We start from the raw sequence: 20836 nt of genomic DNA on the forward strand, positions 1-20836 counted from the left end.
CAAAATATGAAATTAAACTCTAAACTGGATATTCATATGTTTACAGTAAATATTATTAAATATGTTTGTTACATGTTTGTAGGCGTTCACTAATTACACAAGCTTGCCTATGCAAGTAGCGTAAACAGTACTCACGCACGAGCACTGTCGTACCCGGTAAACACATTAACGCATACTCATATCAACCACTCCAGACACATTCAGAAAGATAATAATGATATATTCACGCTTCTGCCCAGAATATTTATGCATCAGTATTTCTATATTAAAACTGCTGCCATGTCTTCATTATCGAGTCGGATGGAATACTGACTATGGTATCCCAGAACACCTAGCCGTACAACAGCGTGTCTATACCTATTCTATATCTCACGTGCTTAGCTAATATACTTACCTATCATATAAAGGTGGAACAAAGTCGGTTTGTGACATTCTTAAACTGTTTTATTTTCATATGTGTTAACTTTTCAGGTGTAAGACAATTTATTTGCTGATGTATCTTATGGAAATTGATTTATATCTTTTCAAATAAACTTCCAAATAATTTCATTTGTGTGTGTGTGTGTTTTAAGTTTTCTGAAGATTTACATAAAATCGTATGTCGCCATCAGTTCGATAGTGGGTATGATTTATCTGCTGTCGTTCAGCCGGAAATATCATTTCAAACATGGGACAAAGTCCCTTTGTATATGGACATTATGCTAGATGTTTGAGTATCACTGTAAAAATACAAAGTTAAGTGCATTCAAATTTAAGCGAGTTATGAAGGGACATATCAATCACATTTGCTATAGTCATTTTGAGGCGGGTTCTCATTGTAGTAGCTGGCGACTACCTTACTGAACAACATACGGGAGGCCAGCCAGAATAACATCACTGAATAAAAACCCGTTAAAATCAGATCACCGCTAAAATGATACATCCGCTAAAATAAGTTCAAAGTGTCCTTAATACACATTAAGTCCTTTTCAGTTCCAAATTCATGTCTACTGCATGTCTTCAGCAGGGCGCATGAAAATTTATCTCAAACAGGCACTTCTTCGAGTAAGCGCTGGATAACTTCTTAATGTAATCTGCCCAACAGTACTTATATATTTTACATAAAGCTATTTTCTATTTAATCTAAAAGTAACCTTGACTACTAGAACTTGGGTCACTGGGCCTGAGTAACTATTTAAAGCAAGCCCGTTCTTCAAGGAGGCACCCGAAAAGGTCTGAGGGTAATTGCTTCAACAGTAAGATATTGTAATGAAAATACGGACAAACGGACTGATTACCAGATAGCATGACATCTCACGATGCGAGTACTAGTTATCAAAGATGCACGGGACATCTCAAAACAGATTATATCACCGTATCACACGTGGTACCACATTGGGAGTTTACTTTATGTAAACAATGGGCATTATATCTAAGAAGTCAACATTGACAGAACATTAAAGATATTATCCCGGGATAAATGTTCTTCTGCATGAGGTTGTGTAGACAGACACAGTTCAAGTGTATATGCTATATATACAGCATGCGAACGTTATTCAATCAAGTAATTCACCCCAGATTTCAATAAATCAGTTGTTTGACCATTTTAATAATGTAGCTAACAATGGTGTTAACTCCGTTTCTACAATCGAGAACGAGGCTGAAGTCGATGAGGCTGTAATTTTTGAAGAGTTAGATATTGATTTTTCTATTAATGAAATCCAATGTGCAATTGATAACCTTAAACGTGGTAAATCACACGGTTTGGACTGCTTGTTAAATTAATGTTTTATTGAAGGTAAAGCGTTCTTATTGCCCATGATGCATACATTATTCAATAATATTTTAAACTCTGGATGTTTTCCGTCTGAATGGTCTACTGCTGTTATTGTACCTGTTCACAAGAAAGGGAATCGAACTGATCCTAACAATTATCGGGGTATTAGCCTAATTAGCTGTTTATGTAAATTGTTTACCTCAATTCTCAACAAAAGATTATTAGATGTTTGTACCAGACATGACATTTTAACCGACGCTCAATTCGGATTCAGACCTGGTGTTAGTACAATTGATGCTATATTCGCTTTGCAAACTATAATTTCGAAAACTTTGTCTCAGAAAAAACGTCTTTATTATTGTTTCGTAGATTTTCGTAAAGCGTTTTACTATGTAGATAGAGTAAGTCTCTGGTACAAGCTGTCCAAAATAGGTATTCGGGGGGAATTTCTGGCAACGGTCAAATCTTTTTATACTTCAGTTAAATCTTGTGTTTTAGTAAATGGAAATTGTTCAAGTTTTTTCTCTAATAACGTCGGATTGATGTAAGGGGAAATTTTGTCCCCTTTACTTTTTTCTTTGTTTATAAACCATTTTGAGAATAGTTTTATTGAAAATGGTGCTCCTAGTTATGATTTTGGAGAATTGAGTCTATTCCTTCTTCTGTACGCTGATGATCTGGTGTTGTTTTCTGAATCAGTTGAAGGGTTGCAAGGGCTTTTAAACAGTTTAAATACCTATGCAGACAAATGGAAGTTGATAGTAAATACAGAAAAAACTAATATTGTTATTTTTCGTAATGGCGGCATAGCTAAAGTAAACGAAACTTGGACTTTCAATGGGGAATTGCTTTCAGTAGTTGATCAGTTTTGTTATGTAGGCGCCCTCTTCCGATTCAACAATAAATTTAGTTTTATGTCTAAACATGTGGCTGAACAAGGACGAAAAGCTCTTTTTGATCTTCGCTCCAAATGTAATAATATGAATTTGAATATCAAAACTATGTTGCACCTTTTTGATACATATGTCGGAAGTATTCTTTTTATGCCTGTGAAATATGGGGAATTAATGAAGCGCTTGAAGTAGAAAAAATTAATTTGGAATTTTGCAAAAATTTACTTGGTGTAAAGAAATCTACATGTAACGCTATGGTATACATTGAACTTGGTCGCCAACCGCTTGCTAATACACAATTGTTTAGGATGTTGAAATATTGGTTTAAATTATTAAATTCGGATAATTGTATCCTGATAACTGAGGCGTATGACTTTCTTTACAGGGAAACGGAGAAGGAACGTTCGAAGCAAAATTGGTTAGTTTTTCTAAAACGAAAATATTTGAGCTAGGTTTTGGTTATGTCTGGGCGAGACAGACACCCACCGACATTTATCTTTTGCCTCTAAATAAACAGAAAATTGAAGATCAGGCCAATCAAGATTTATTGAATTTAATACAAACTTCGAGTAAATGTGAACTCTATAGGCATATGGTTGATAAGGTGGCCTTACAATTCTATCTGACTAAATCATTACCAAAACAACGAAGAATTATGATTACTAAATTTCGTCTATCTGCCCATAATTTAGCTGTAGAATGCGGAAGATACAGGAATATAGAAAGGTGTTACAGATATTGTCCATGTTGTAATTCATTAGATGTTGAAGATGAATATCATTTTCTACTTGTCTGTCATTGTTATACTGATATTAGGAAGAAATATATAAAGAAATATTTTTGGCATAAGCCATCAGTTCTCAAAGTTATCGAATTATTAAACTCAAGAAGTCAGAAAGAATTGAATTTGTTAGGAAGATTTATTTCAGAAGCCTATAAACGTAGAGTTGTGTAACTACATTATTACTGCAATGTACTTTTTCAAAGTGCTGCTCTCTGTCCGATATTTTTATGTGTTTATGTTCAATCTGTCCGTTCGTCCGCCTGTTCCATTATTTTGATACCTGTACAGGTGTAAGGATTAACCGTTCAATATCGATATACCTTAGTACGTATAACTACATATTAATTCAAAGTATTATCTAATGATTATATGTATAAAATTTCATATCATAATCTAGGTGGAAAATGTGTACCGCTTTAGTATTATGTAGCATGTACACTGTATTGTGTGAGATTTTGTGTGAATGTATCATGTATATGTATATGTATATGTATATATATGTTTGTTAAAAACCGATAGACCGAAAGGCCTAAGGTAATAAAAGAATTGAATTGAAGTAATATGGATTATAACATTAGTATTTTAATCCTTATCACAATAAAAAAATATATTTGAGGTATTAGGTCCCACGTGACTTTAATCCTTATTTCAGTGGGTTATGAGTTATACACACTCAGCCGTGTTTGGTGCTTCTTACGATTAGTAAGTATTGGTATGCAGAAATCAATTCATATGTATATTTCGTGGCAAATAAATAATTATGTTAAGTTTTTCTTAACAGTTTGAATCAGCTGGCGTAGCTTGATTGTCACATTGATGATCAATACACTACTCAGTCATCCGTGTTAAAGCTCACGCACGTGACGGACGCTTTGATAATACAAGAAACCACATGTATTATGGGTGTATGGAAGTAACTTCTCTCGGTGTATTTACGGTTTGAACGTAAAATATTCAAACAGTAACATATAAGACTGGACCGGGGCGGCTTTGGTATCCGGCGTCCATATTCAGGTGTGGATACAGGATTTGATGATGAATAATCGACGCCTGTAGTGACCTGTGAGATTCGTTAGTACTCCAACTGTGCTATACCGGTAGGTCTTGAAATCATTTTGAAAGAAATTGTGATTTATTTCGTTAAATATACTATTCTGAGGGTAAAAACGTTTGTTACGTTTTACCAGTGAAATATCAAATTTATTGTTATTTTTCATGTTCTTAACAATAATACGTTCGCAACTTATCACTAGTGGAATCAGAACAAATAAATCACAATATTTCACATTGTCCACAACTTCAAATATAAAACTTGACAACACAAAGGTCAAGTGCAATAAGTACTTGACCCTTGGAACAGTGGCCAAGTATTCTCACCAAAGTTATAAATACAGATACATAGTTGTACGTTCGCAACTTATCACTAGTGGAATCAGAACATACATATAACTATAGAACTGACCAATCTAAAAGCATGACTTTCTAAAGTTTATAGGTCAAACCAGTGTTGTCAGATGCAGAGAAATCTAGTGAAATATATAGACGATATCTAACAGTGTCTTCAGTAATACTAAATATATTTCACGAGTGGGGCTAATATTTTAATATTTTTCACGAGTGCGCAGCACGGGTGAAAAATATCAAAATATTAGCCACACAAGTGAAATATATTTGGTATTACTGAAGACACTGTTAGATATTCAGTTTATTACATTTTTTATCAACGAAAAACCTACCCCGTATGCTAACTAGGCCTACAGCGATAATTTGTAAACAAAAAAAAGTAGTTTCCCCTGTCCAGGTGCTGACATGTATGTTGGGCTTTCTGATTGGTCAATTATTTTGGTATTTTCTAATCATTAATTTGATTGGTCAAATCAGCAAAAGTGATATTTTTCACTAGTGAAAAATATCACTTTTATAGAATGAATAATTTTTGATATTTCACTGGTAAAAATGTAATAAAATTCTTTTTTAGGAATGTTCTGGCTGTATAAAATCGAGAGAGAAAATCAAAGCAATATTAGCCACAGCTGTGGTATATGTAACCATGAAAACTGAATAATGAAGACACAATCACACGCCCCCTTTTCTATTGTCAGGCATTCAGGACATTAGAGTATCTGATACCCTAGTGTAGTGAATCCACTCCATATATTAATATGGATGCACGAAGTTTTAGAATCGAAGTGCATTATCGAAAATTCCAAATATAAAAAAACAATTGGTGACTGAGAGTAAACTTCCATTTTCTAACTGTAAATAGGTAACATATAATAAATATACTATCTAAAGAAATGTAATTTAAAAAATGTAATAGTAAGTTGCAGTTGTAAAGCGGTCACAAATTTAAAGTTTTTATCCAGAAAACACAAATTTAATCAAATGATATTATATAGTGACACATGTATTCGCTTCATTTGTCAATACACCCATCATATGCACAGAAGTTAAGGGCCATCAATTTCAGTATGAACATTTTTATCAGAAGTGATTTTTCCTTTTGTAAATATCAACCTTGTAATCTTTGCAGTGTCTTTTTTTTTTTTTTTTTGTTGCCCTATGCCACCAAACGCTAACCCAAACTAACGATAACCCGGATTAAACTGGGATACCCCGAACTCTAACGAAATACAAGTTTGATTTGACACTAGTTAATGCTATGTTTGCACGTGTGTGACTGGTATATGATACACGTGCAGATAGGCTCAGAGGACAGTGGGACGTCAATGTTTGCGTTAGTTGGCGTACCGTCAACAGACGTTTGAACAATAGGCGAAAATTACCAAACTGTTGATAGGACGTTAAACAATGTAAACATAAACTAAACCAATGACCTTCATCAACCTTGTTTTCCGTCAGCTGTTGACATATCACGAACATTCTGCTCTATGATGCGCCCTTGGGTATATAGTGTTCAATGCTTACAACGAAACGCACACATTGATAATACTTAACAATATAAAGCATGATGACGATGATGATGTAACTCCTGGTTTAACGTATATGTTTACATGAAATGCACACACAAATTGTGTACCGTATTGATGTTTCGTGTGCTTAACAGCTGACGGTAAATTAAACAAAAAATCAGTAGATTTGCATCATAGCCATGAGTATTGATCTTGTTTTTGTCAATTGATTTTGTTTTTGAGAATCTTATACAAATGTATATATTTTAAGGTTGAACCACTTGCGTCCAAAAAAAGGTATGATGTTTCACCGACAAGTGAGGTGAGTGTTAGTGTAATACAGTATGTATCCGCAAATATAACACCGATCACAAATAAGCCTCTTCCTCCATTTTTGAGTAAGCTAAAAATGGTTTACAATTAAATAAGCCCTCTGTAGGCTTTAAAACTTAACTTTTACACAAGCAGAGGGGTCTTATTTGAGGATAAATACGGTACTATACTTTTACACTTGGGGGGGGGGGGGGGGGGGGGGGGGGGGGGGGGGGCGCTTATTTGAGGATAAATAGAGTACTGGATTTTTCACATAAAGTGGGGGGGGGGGGGGGGGGGGGGGGCTTATTTAAGGATAAATTAATTACATTATTGAACTGTAACACAAAAGGAGGTGTTCATCTGAGGACAAGTACGGTTCTGAAATTTTACATTAGAGGAGAGAGTTTATTTGAGGACAAATCTAATTCATGTATATGTTGTTTGTTAAGTAATTACTTCAAATACATTGTAGTTACAAATGTGCAAATTAAATAATTGAATTGGAATAAATTGGTAAAAATGTTGGGACAATTTAAAGATGACGGCTGATTCAAGACCTCGAAGGGCAGCTCCCAGCTATGTTGGATTATATTCTTTTGAACACTATCTAACCCTTTAGACTGTCCAAACATTTATACCGCACAGGCTACAGTACGGTATTACAATTCCTGAAGTAGTTTTGTCCATGTGTTTTGGCGTTTTGCTGCTATAATGTTTGATGCATATTCCTGGTTACCTTATAATCAGGCTAAATTAGGCCATTATCATCAGATGATGGGCTATTTAAATTGCCCATTATGATATAGCATATACATATGCTTATCTTCCTTTCACTCTGCCGTGTGGTAAAGTGATAGCTTGACAGCCGATGTGTGCCGAAAATGAAATCGACCATCGTGCCTGGTCTATTTCCCGTCCGTAAAATTCTTGTTATTGAACAGAAGAATATGACAAGAACATTTAAAAAAAATATTTTTCTTTTTTTTTTTCGTTATATTGGACACGGCTGTTTACAAATATCATTGGGTGCCGACAACAAATGTATATGGCTAGCCCAAATAAATCACAATATTTCACATTGTCCACAACTTCAAATATAAAACTTGACAACACAAAGGTCAAGTGCAATGAGTACTTGACCCTTGGAACAGTGGCCAAGTATTCTCACCAAAGTTATAAATACAGATACATAGTTGTGGTTGTGCGAAGTGCGAACGCCAACTGGGCAAAATATCATTAATTTATCAAATTACTATATCTAGACCGCCGCCACATCTATTGGGAAGGGTCGGGAAGCCGCAAAACTCAACCGACCGTGACCAATTCCTAACTAAACTAATTACGAAAGGTCATTGTAAATAAAACTACAGTGGCTACGTGTTGCCTTTGTTGGCTAAGAAGTATTCTAACCCCTTTTGAAGCACATTAAGGAAAAGACTGTTTCTAATTTCTCATTGAGATAAATATCTGGGTGTCTAAGGTAGTAGTGTATACATGTAGTTAAAATGCCCAATTCTGAAGAATAAGGCACACGTTTTAGATAATAAAGTACATGTATATTATATTTGTAATCTGTACAACATTTGCAATTTTAGTACAGCTCTACAGAATAAGTAAACTTATTTTTTCTGTCTTTCAGGCCTGTGAATACCATGGTAACAACTTAAAAAAATCCTTAAAATTGCAAAATATCATGATATTGACCCAAAATGACACAATTGTTTTTTCAGAAACCTATTTGCAAATAAATATCTCTATCTCAAAGACAGAATTATTCTTGTTTTGACATATGTTGTACATTAAGTTTTTCCCGCAATCTTGCCTTCACTGTGAGGCACCATTTGTCGCTAAAACCTAAATTATCCAAAAATTTGAATAAAAAATGAATAAATTTGAAAAATCCGGAACCAATTCATTTATTTTTGTTTTAACAGATGTGAAGCCTGTATGTACTACTTCATAATGAATATACCAAATATAGGGTACTTTGTTTACCTTTTTATTTGCTTAACAAAGAAAATCAGGGCAGGCAGTTTTTCTGCTGTCTGCTACCAAAGATAAATCCCCCCCAAACGAATTACATCTTTTCCTACCGCACTACTATTGTAAACGTGGAAATTTACGCTAATTACGCGGATCCCTTTTGATCGTGAAAATTTCCCCCACGTGTATTATTTTGATATTAATTTGAGTAAACTCGAACTACAAACGAAGGCGAGTCAATCTCGAAAATTACCCCCGCGCGTATAGTTTATGTATCGAAATCGCGAAATTAACCATCCGCGAAAATAACCACGTTTACAGTATTCAGTTTTCTAGCCCGCTGCATAGCTTGACTATTGACTGAATATCTGTAAATTCGCCAGGTAAAATTTGTGAAAAATATTTTTTACACCTAGCATGGTATAAGTTATGTAACGAAGTACAGTAACGATCTTTGTTCTCAAATCAGCCACAGGAACTCTCCCAATATCAATTCCACCAACATGCAATATAAGATAGTTGGGGTCATCCATCATCTGTCTAGGAGTTTTGATCTTCCTTTTCACTAAGTCTATACCCAGGCCACCATAACCTCATATAATCTCAGCCCAAATCCTTCCCATGCCTAGGCTGGGACCACCGGTCCTTGCGTATGAGAAAACGGAGGCTAGCTTGATGATTATCCATATTTGGATACCTACAAGATCTTAAATACTATGTCAGCAAGGACAAGTATTAACCTAAGTTATGAGGAATTGTAATAACTGGTGCCTTGATGTACTTCAACTCCACCACCCTGCCATCTTAATTGTCTCAGCTGAATGACCTACTGCTCCCGCCGCTGAAGTAGACCCTGTTCTAATCGAATGAGTTTTAAATTTACTTATTTGGTCTTTACTTACAAAACGCTAGGTTTTTTTTTTTGGAGAACCGAGGAAAACTAACTGATATATAGTCACAGTGGCACCACCAAAGTGACAAAACAGGGGTCCATATACCTGTGGTCTCATCTTTAAAAATGCACGAAGACTTTTGACTATAATAAAGGATCTTCTTTTTCCAATTCTTTGCAATAAAACACTTGTTTTGATTAAACCTAGCTTGACTATCCGACAAGTATCTAATAGATAAGGACGCAATAAAACTTACAATTTGTTCTACTGGTGGTGGCTAAATAAGTGCTAATTGCTGGGTTTTACGAAAATTTGCAAACCATTCCAAGCTAACAATTAGGACAAACTGAACAAAGTATTATATCCCTAATCATCTCTGAGTCAGCCCAACTCTCTGGCCAGGGATAATAACTCCTAATAGCTCCCCACAAGGTCTGTGTAAGGACTGTTATTACTAATGACTCCATCCCTTCATTCGCTCATTTGAAGTTCAAATGATGTGAAATTTATATCAAATTAAAGTTTGAAGTTTGTTTCTATCGGATAAATGTTGTTATTGTATAGGTGTAATGACATATAAGAGCACACGGTTACTCAAAAGAAGGTAACCCTGGCATTTACAGTGCACTGGGGAACCCCCATCTGGGAAAATTCCTGCCTTTTTACGACTCGAATCCTACGTCATTCATTTTCCAAATGACCCTAATCTTTATTCTCGTATATAGAAAGTACCCATTTCATATGTTATTTACTCAGGAAAATAGCTACAAACCTGAGAAAGACTTTTTTTCTCAGGAACTTGAAACACCAGCTGATTGGCTGATTTAGTTGTGCGAATCCTGTAAAGCTGCAGGATATCTGACTGAGACAATATCTGTTCCGGAAACTCTATTTTCCCACTAAAATCATTCAGGAACTCCAGCCAAACTAACAGATCCTCTTTTCAAGTCTTTGTTAACCATTATAAGATGATGGGGTTTTGTAACTTTGCTCGTTGCATCATAACATCTTCACAAGAAAGACGTGCCTGATCTCACTCCTACTAGGAGAATACATTCTTTCAAAGTCACCTTGTGCTTTTGTAAATCCCCTTCTCGCGCCTGTCACATGGCATGCGATTTGTGCAAAGGAATTCTAATTACTATTTCCTCTGTATCAATTTCGAATCGCCGGAACAATAATATAGTACATGGACCCAGTGTCTTCTCATCTGCTATAGGAACACGTAATTCTAAACATACCTCAGTGAATATTGACATCAAAAATTTACACTGTGAGGTATCATTTTTCGACCAAAAATGAAATCATCCAAAAAGTGATTAGGGGTTTGAAGTTTTGATTGGAATTGTACAACCAAATCTATAAAAGATGATTTTTTCCAAATACAATATACTGTAAAAGTGGATATTTTCGCGTGTAGAAATTTTCGCTTAGCCAGCTTCCAAAGTGTTCGCGGTGTGGATATTTTCGCGCCGTCAAGATATTTTTGCGCTAACTTGTATCTTTTATATTTAGTATTTTTATGTGTTAATATATTCGCGTGTGGAAATTTTCGCGGAGATTTACTGACAGCGAAATAAGCGAAAATTTCCACACCGCGAATATTTCCACTTTTACAGTACTGCAAGAAGCTAAACAGTCCATGGGAAGACATTTGTCCACATAGTATTTACCTTCAAAGTAAAGTCCTGATAAATCAAAGTAACTCGGATGTACTGATATAAGCCTGAGGTCTGATTTTATGTCAGACTTCCCCAACAGAGCCCCTGACCGGGGTATCGAAAATAGTTATTGTTTACTTGATGCATGCAGGTAACGTTGGGGTGTAGTATGCGCCGTCTCAGTTTGAATAAATGGGTTTTTAGTTGATTGAAGTGAGGTGGGGTAGCGTCTGACTCGTGGAGGAGTTGCCAACCTAAGTCTTTTCTACAGTACACATACCACTGCCATATCAAATTAAAAAATAATATATGCAAGCGCATGTGAGCCACATATGCAAACAACCATAGCTCACTGCCAACCACTGACCACGACTTATCAGGACTCTGTCTAAGCCGAAATTGCTCACCATAGGCTTTCCATCCTGTACCTTGGCCCCCACACCTGGATGCCCCCAATTGGACAATTTGCATATATTTCAACAACTCCTGAATTTTTTTCTGGATGGGCTGAACAGTCAATGCTAGCAAAAAAAATAAAATGCGTTTGTCCACTCTGTAAGTGAATGTATTATTTTTCTGGTTTTATTTTTTGCCAAGATCTTGCCACTGTCACTTATTCCAATCTTTTAGGGTTTTATCCTCCCGGGATTCCCACGAATTATCCAATAACACCCCTAGTTCGACATACTAGTATTCCCAATTAATTATTTTTGCTCTTTTTGGTGACACGTTATCTTCTAAGGAATTATTTACACTGGGAATAGGTGTCATAGTAAGCTCATGATCAATGTTTGCGGTAATTAGCATATGATAATCTTGGTAATGATAGCACAGGCGTGGATGATTCTTAATAATACATATACTGATACAAGATACACTGCATGGACATTTCAGTGTAATGACAATATAAAGCGATTTTCCAAAAATAAATCGTTTTTAATTACCTGATAAGGATGAAGATCCTCAACAAACTACAATGTACATCTGTTGATTTTTTCTTTCAGACTACGATTGAGCCGGAATCTTTTAGTGACTGTACTTTCACTGATATGGGTTTTGTGTATCTGTGAGATCAGAAGAAATCTTCGAGAGATTAAATACCTTCCGGAAATTCCTGGAGAGAAGAGCATTCATTTTTTGGAAAGACCAAATTGGTTTAGTAGATATGCATTCCAAAATTGTAAACAGAAATGTAAAATGACTGAAGGTAGATACATCCCAGAGAATAGTGATGCAGTTCTGTTCCACTCCTCAAAAATGTGGTTAGTACGACCTCCTCCAAAACCACGAGGTCAAATTTGGGTATTTTACAGCTTGGAACCACCAATGAACTACCGGCTTTCATTCTACAATTGGAACCACGTGTTTAACTGGACAATGACCTACAGACGTGATGCGGATATTTTTCATCCATATGGTACTTTTCGTAAAAAAATGGTATCTCATCAAAATAAGAGCAACACTTTTTTGCCATGGAAGAAAAAAACTGCAGCATGGTTTGTAAGTCATTGTAATACACAGAGCAAGCGTGAACAGTTTGTCAAACTGTTAAGGATGTATATGGACATTGACGTTTATGGTAAATGTGGTTCATACATCTGTATACGGCGCGATCGGCGTAAATGTCTAGATCGTCTCGATAAAGAATACAGCTATTATTTATCATTTGAAAGTTCTCTCTGTCGTGATTATGTGACTGAAAAGTTTTTCAAAATTTATTCTGTATCCAATGTTATACCAGTAGTGAGAGGAAATGCCAACTATGCGATGTATGGCCCACCAGATTCTTTTATAGATGCTTCCAAGTTTTCATCAGCAAACAGGCTTTCGAGATATCTTACTTCCGTGGCAACAAGCAAGAAATTATTTTCGACTTTTTTCAAATCCAGAGATAGCTATTACTTGACTGGTGAAGTATCGGAGTCTTACTGCGAGTTGTGTCGTCGCGTACACGACGCGTCATCATACAAGCGTCTCTATGACGACATACGACATTGGGTGTATGGTTCAGATCATGTTCGCATATGTGTACCTCCAAATGATCTTTATATGCTAAAAAAATAACCCGCTTAAAAACATTGATTTATTCAAATACTTTTACTATTTTAAATGAATTATTTCAATCAGTCTAGTTTTTTTTTCTTTAAAAAGATTTTATAAAAGTCAATAAAACTGAAATACAAATCAAACTGCATCATGCAGTTGTTTCCCCTTAAAATAAAATAGTGATGTTAGGGACATCATACAGTTATTTCAACTTTCTATGCTTAGGCAGTGATGTTAAGGACATCATACAGTTATTTCAACTTTCTATGATTAGGCAGTGGTGCTAGGGACATCATACAGTTATTTCATCTTTCTATGATTAGGCAGTGATGTTAGGGACACCATACAGTTATCCTTCTAAGATTAGGTTGTGATGTAATTGACATCAAACAATTGTTTCATCTTTCCATGATTAGGTTGTGATGTAATTGACATCAAACAATTGTTTCATCTTTCCATGATTAGGTTGTGATGTAATTGACATCAAACAATTGTTTCAACTTTCTTGGATTAGGTTGTGATGTTAGGGACATCGTACATTTGTTTCATCTTTCCATGATTAGGTTGTGATGTAAGGGACATCAAACAATTGTTTCATCTTTCCATGATTAGGTTATAATGAAAGGGACATCAAACAATTGTTTCATCTTTCTTGGATTAAGTTGTGAAGTTAGGGACATCGTACAGTTATTTCATCCTCCTAGAATTTGACAGTGATGTTAGGGACATCATACAGTTGTTTCATCCTTCAATGATTTGACAGTGATGCTAGGGACATCAAACAGTTATTTCATCCTTCAATTGGTAGGGACATCATACAGTTGTTTCATCCTTCAATGATTTGACAGTGATGTTAGGGACATCATACAGTTATTTCATCCTTCAATGATTTGACAGTGATGTTAGGGGCATCATACAGTTGTTTCATCCTTAAATGATTTGACAGTGATGTTAGGGGCATCATACAGTTATTTCATCCTTCAATGATTTGACAGTGATGTTAGGGGCATCATACAGTTATTTCATCCTTCAATTGTTAGGGACATCATACAGTTGTTTCATCCTTCAATGATTTGACAGTGATGTTAGGGACATCATTCAGTTGTTTCATTCTTCAATGATTTGGCAGTGATGTTAGGGATATCATACAGTTATTTCATCCTTAAATGATTTGACAGTGATGTTAGGGACATCATACAGTTATTTCATCCTTCAATGATTTGACAGTGATGTTAGGGATATCATACAGTTATTTCATCCTTAAATGATTTGACAGTGATGTTAGGGACATCATACAGTTATTTCATCCTTCAATGATTTGACAGTGATGTTAGGGACATCATACAGTTATTTCATCCTTAAATGATTTAACAGTGATGTTAGGGACATCATTCAGTTGTTTCATCCTTCAATGATTTGACAGTGATGTAAGGGACATCATACAGTTGTTTCATCCTTCAATTGTTAGGGACATCATACAGTTGTTTCATCCTTCAATGATTTGACAGTGATGTTAGGGACATCATACAGTTATTTCATCCTTCAATGATTTGACAGTGGTTTAAGGGACATCATACAGTTATTTCATCCTTCAATGATTTGACAGTGGTGTTAGGGACATCATACAGCTGCTTCATCCTTCAATGATTTGACAGTGATGTTAGGGACATCATACAGTTATTTCATCCTTCAATGATTTGACAGTGGTTTAAGGGACATCATACAGTTATTTCATCCTTCAATGATTTGACAGTGGTGTTAGGGACATCATACAGCTGTTTCATCCTTCAATGATTTGACAGTGGTGTTAGGGACATCATACAGCTGTTTCATCCTTCAATGATTTAACAGTGATGTTAGGGGCATCATACAGTTATTTCATCCTTCAATGATTTGACAGTGATGTTAGGGACATCATACAGTTGTTTCATCCTTCAATGATTTGACAGTGGTGTTAGGGACATCATACAGTTGTTTCATCCTTCAATGATTTAACAGTGATGTTAGGGACATCATTCAGTTGTTTCATCCTTCAATGATTTGACAGTGATGCTAGGGACATCATACAGTTGTTTCATCCTTCAATGATTTGACAGTGATGCTAGGGACATCATTCAGTTATTTAATCCTTCAATTGTTAGGGACATCATACAGTTGTTTCATTCTTCAATGATTTCACAGTGATGTTAGGGACATCATTCAGTTGTTTCATCCTTCAATGATTTGACAGTGATGTAAGGGACATCATACAGTTGTTTCATCCTTCAATTGTTAGGGACATCATACAGTTGTTTCATCCTTCAATGATTTGACAGTGATGTTAGGGACATCATACAGTTATTTCATCCTTCAATGATTTGACAGTGGTGTTAGGGACATCATACAGTTATTTCATCCTTCAATGATTTGACAGTGGTGTTAGGGACATCATACAGTTGTTTCATCCTTCAATGATTTGACAGTGATGTTAGGGACATCATACAGTTGTTTCATCCTTCAATGATTTAACAGTGATGTTAGGGACATCATTCAGTTGTTTCATCCTTCAATGATTTGACAGTGATGCTAGGGACATCATACAGTTGTTTCATCCTTCAGTGATTTGACAGTGATGCTAGGGACATCATTCAGTTATTTAATCCTTCAATTGTTAGGGACATCATACAGTTGTTTCATCCTTCAATGATTTGACAGTGATGTTAGGGACATCATACAGTTATTTCATCCTTCAATGATTTGACAGTGATGCTAGGGACATCATACAGTTGTTTCATCCTTCAGTGATTTGACAGTGATGTTAGGGACATCATACAGTTATTTCATCCTTCAATGATTTGACAGTGATGTTTGGGGCATCATACAGTTATTTCATCCTTCAATTGTTAGGGACATCATACAGTTGTTTCATCCTTCAATGATTTGACAGTGATGCTAGGGACATCATACAGTTGTTTCATCCTTAAATGATTTGACAGTGATGTTAGGGGCATCATACAGTTATTTCATCCTTCAATTGTTAGGGACATCATACAGTTGTTTCATCCTTCAATGACTTGACAGTGATGTTAGGGGCATCATAGTTGTTTCATTCTTCAATGATTTGACAGTGATGTTAGGGGCATCATAGTTGTTTCATCCTTCAATGATTTGACAGTGATGTTAGGGACATCATTCAGTTATTTAATCCTTCAATTGTTAGGGACATCATAGTTGTTTCACCCTTCAATGATTTGACAGTGATGTTAGGGGCATCATAGTTGTTTCATCCTTCAATGATTTGACAGTGATGTAAGGGACATCATTCAGTTATTTAATCCTTCAATTGTTAGGGACATCATAGTTGTTTCATCCTTCAATGATTTGACAGTGATGTTAGGGGCATCATAGTTGTTTCATCCTTCAATGATTTGACAGTGATGTAAGGGACATCATTCAGTTATTTAATCCTTCAATTGTTAGGGACATCATAGTTGTTTCATCCTTCAATGATTTGACAGTGATGTTAGGGGCATCATAGTTGTTTCATCCTTCAATGATTTGACAGTGATGTAAGGGACATCATTCAGTTATTTAATCCTTCAATTGTTAGGGACATCATAGTTGTTTCATCCTTCAATGATTTGACAGTGATGTTAGGGGCATCATAGTTGTTTCATCCTTCAATGATTTGACAGTGATGTAAGGGACATCATTCAGTTATTTAATCCTTCAATTGTTAGGGACATCATAGTTGTTTCATCCTTCAATGATTTGACAGTGATGTTAGGGGCATCATAGTTGTTTCATCCTTCAATGATTTGACAGTGATGTAAGGGACATCATTCAGTTATTTAATCCTTCAATTGTTAGGGGCATCATAGTTGTTTCATATTTCCAGGATTAGGCAGTGATTCATAAGGACATCACTAGACAGCGGTGCTAAGGGCCTAAAATCCACAGGCGTTACTTAGCTTTGTGTTCATCACTTTGTGTATCAATATGAATGACATATTAAATGCTTAGGATACCCATTACTTAGTCTAATACCAGCCACTAAATGTAGATAGCCAAAGATCACGGAAGATAACCTGATGCGGGTAACTATAACAATATGGCGTTAGGCGGAAAAGGTGAGTACAACTGATGTGAATTTGCTCTTTGACAGTTTTATATGGCATTCTGAGTAAGCGTATCGATAGTTGGTTCAATATAAATGTAATCTGAAGCGATGAGTTAGCGATACTTGGTGTAATGAAGCTGGTATTAACATAATTAGTTTTGGCATGATGACGGTAACTGTGAGTCTGTGATGCGGGTATCTGATAAGGTAATTTGAAAAATGATGCGGGTAACTGCTAAACTGAAACAGTAACTGCATTTGATGAGCGTAATTGTAGGAAAATTACAGACAAAAAATCACGTTCCATATAGTAGCTATATATGTAGATATACATGAAGATAGATGAGCACGCTCGGCGTTGTTTAAAATGAATGAATTCGGTATATAAACTTGTACACGTCATGATTATACCTATTATTTATGATTGAGACCACATCCCCACCCCCGGGAGATTATATCAATAAACAACGGTATAATTCCCTCTCCGATCCACAATCATCCAATGATTAATTAAAATGACACTTTTACGTATTGTATTATACTTAAAGGTCAGTTGATTGTAATTATATATTTAATCTTAATTTTAATTGATACCAAAGGACAATATTTTATGAAGGAAAATATTTTTAATAATTACGTGTTCCACGAATAAAACTGTTTTTGCAGTACGCACCTATATTAGTGATCATATCAAACAAAAAAAATATATACTGTATGTTTTCGGATAACTAGCATTATAGAGATTTCGTAAAATTGACCAAGATAGTATCGTTTATACGTCGCATTTTTATACCTGTGCAGTTTGCATAGCACATCGCACAGTTGTGAACACGATACCTGTGCAAATTCTTGGTACATTGTGGGACCTCACAACTGTAAAATATCTTGATTGTAATGCTTTAGCAGGAGTTATAGTGTATATCAAAACACCGTCGTAATCCATCTGTACTATACAAAAATTCAACAAAACTAATCAAAGGGGCAAAGGCCCTGAGAAACGTCAGGGTCTGATATCATAAAATAAGAAATTTAAAATTGGATTTTATAGTCAGAAAGCTACCAGCTACCATTGTATTAGATGAGGTTTTGAAAAAATCAACTGAATGAAAAATCGATCTATTAACAGTTACATGTACAACCAGAGATAAAATCCAAGATGCACACAGCCTAAGTGTTTTTTATTTATATTATACGATGTTAATTAGGCCTAGCAAACATCTATTTACATAGATATACATAGGCCTACAGTTTTGACAAACAAGACGCCAGTAACATCATTCACGGATCATAATCGTTAGATTCTTTTCAAATAAACAAATAATAATCTTATTTTCCACGACGATAAAACTGATATTTTTTTTTACTTTCGTTTTCAAGGCAGGATTGAGACAGTACCCACGTAATCCTACGCCAACAAAATTGCATATAAAGTGATGAGGAACATTTTTATATTTATAATCTAGAAAAGTCTAGAACACCGAACATTCATATTTAATCTTAAATAATTGCAGTAAACAAGGGAACCATCAGTTAAATCGTGTCAATAATTGCTGTTAAAATAGGAACAATATTAGGCTGCGGATGAATATCATTTGTATTACAGAAAAGAGAAGTTGTTAGCCGGAAACAAAAGTGTGACTAACAAAATTTACCCACCACGACTATAACGGCATCCTGACGTTAAAAATGGTCTTAAATAAAGAGTAAAACAAACAAACAAACAAACAAACAAATAATGAACTATTAAACTCAAATCTGTTTGACTTGTATACAAACCTGTATCGTTTAATGTTATCTATAACAGAAAGACTGATTCATCTTGTGGATTTGATACAATGCGCATTTTTCTTTGATTTGCAAGCAGGATATAATGATATGCATATGTAACATACACTGTGTAGTAATATTAGGTCTTGATCCGCCCCAGTCAAAATCAATTTGTTTTAGTCATGCGTATCTATACACTAATTGTAGTATAGGTTGTGATGCAGTGTATAGAAACAAATTGTCCAGTCTGAATACTCGATTGTTGCAGTTCAACAATTCTTAAAACAATGGGATAATCATAAAGATTTTACAAAAATGTAATCGAAATGCAATTCTACCATGTTTGCTATGTAACGCCAGTTTTGATTGGTTTAAAACCATGTATTATTTTCAAATAACCCACGCTCGTGCCAATAATACACGGTCGTGAGTCACGGCTGTTACAATTTTAAATATCTAATATTCACCCGTTTCATAAACGGTTACTTTAGCCGAGTGGGCTAATGGGTTGGTCTTTTAATATATTTTTATCACGACGCAAGTTCGAATACTACAGAGCCCCCGCACCCCCCTCTTTTTTTTCTTCTTTTTTTCTTCTTTCTTTATCCTTTTTTTTAAGTTTTCAAAATCAATGCCATATGATAGATGCTCTTGATCGCAGTACTGTATTGCCTGTATATTTCATCAACAAATAATGCAATACTCAAGAAATAAATAACAAGGTTTTCCCGGGGTTTCTTTGCTGTTTTTCTATTAGAAAGAGGTCGATCTCAGAACTAAACGGTATATGGTAGAATAGAAATAATCAACTTTGACTCGTGTATTGTTGCAGGATATACAACTCGGACTCGGATATTTTGCAATTTTAATTAATAACTCAGGCCTGCGGCCTTCGTTATTAATTTAATTGCAAAATATCCTCGTCCTCGTTGTATATCCTGCAATAATACACGAATCATCGTTAATTATTTCTTAATTATAATGCGCTATGAAGGTACATGTATGTAGTAAAAATAGCGAGATAGTACGAGTACAAAATCATAACAGATTAAAAGTATATGTTTTCTAACATTAGAGACTTTTTAAGTCAATGGTTTACTGAATTATACATCGATTCTAATGCGTTTTCGATTTCAATGAATAAATACAAACCAGTTACCCTCATAATCATCCGCAGATACCCGCATCATATCGCGATTTGGACATTCTCAGTTACCGTCATCATGCCAAAACTTCCCGAGTGAAAGGTGTTACATTGACCGACGAGTTTCTAAATGATACTAAATATTAACGGAGAAAACTCCTCAGTGTAATACCAGCTATTAGATAGTCTAAGGTGTTATAATAACTGAGGAATCTTGCACGCTGTTGTAAATAACCTATGCATGATTGTCAACACAGGTACTTGTGGACATGATTATAATGTTTTTTAATCAAAATGTTACATTTTAGACGAGTAAATTATTGTATTAAAATCGCATGCTTTATTTGTAAAAAACATATCGTACAAATTGTACCTTGGCCTTATGAAAATTAGTATTGTTGAATAATATTTATCTTAAGGTACCATTTCTAGACTATAAGAGTACAATTATGGGAACTGCATTATGCGAACGCCAGATCTATATGTACCCACGTTTGTGGCGAATAGTGAGTCTTGAATTTCGTTTAATAATAAAAAAAACTTTAATGGTGACGTGTTTTTTCTTTCATATTCATATATTTCA

At 35.1% G+C, this 20836-nt stretch overlaps 1 protein-coding gene across 1 annotated transcript; it reads left to right on the forward strand.

Moving 5' to 3' along the window:
• The first annotated feature begins 4117 nt into the window (after window positions 1–4117).
• LOC117316835 (alpha-(1,3)-fucosyltransferase C-like) lies at window positions 4118–14054 on the forward strand. The gene is made up of 3 exons (XM_033871618.1): window positions 4118–4530; window positions 6617–6667; window positions 12202–14054. The coding sequence occupies exons 2-3, from the start codon at window positions 6645–6647 to the stop codon at window positions 13259–13261; spliced, it is 1083 nt and encodes a 360-aa protein (XP_033727509.1). The 5' UTR covers window positions 4118–4530; window positions 6617–6644; the 3' UTR covers window positions 13262–14054.
• Window positions 14055–20836: the final 6782 nt, after the last annotated feature.

The sequence above is a fragment of the Pecten maximus genome, chromosome 18 (assembly GCF_902652985.1).
Source record: "Pecten maximus chromosome 18, xPecMax1.1, whole genome shotgun sequence".
Taxonomy (NCBI): domain Eukaryota; kingdom Metazoa; phylum Mollusca; class Bivalvia; order Pectinida; family Pectinidae; genus Pecten; species Pecten maximus.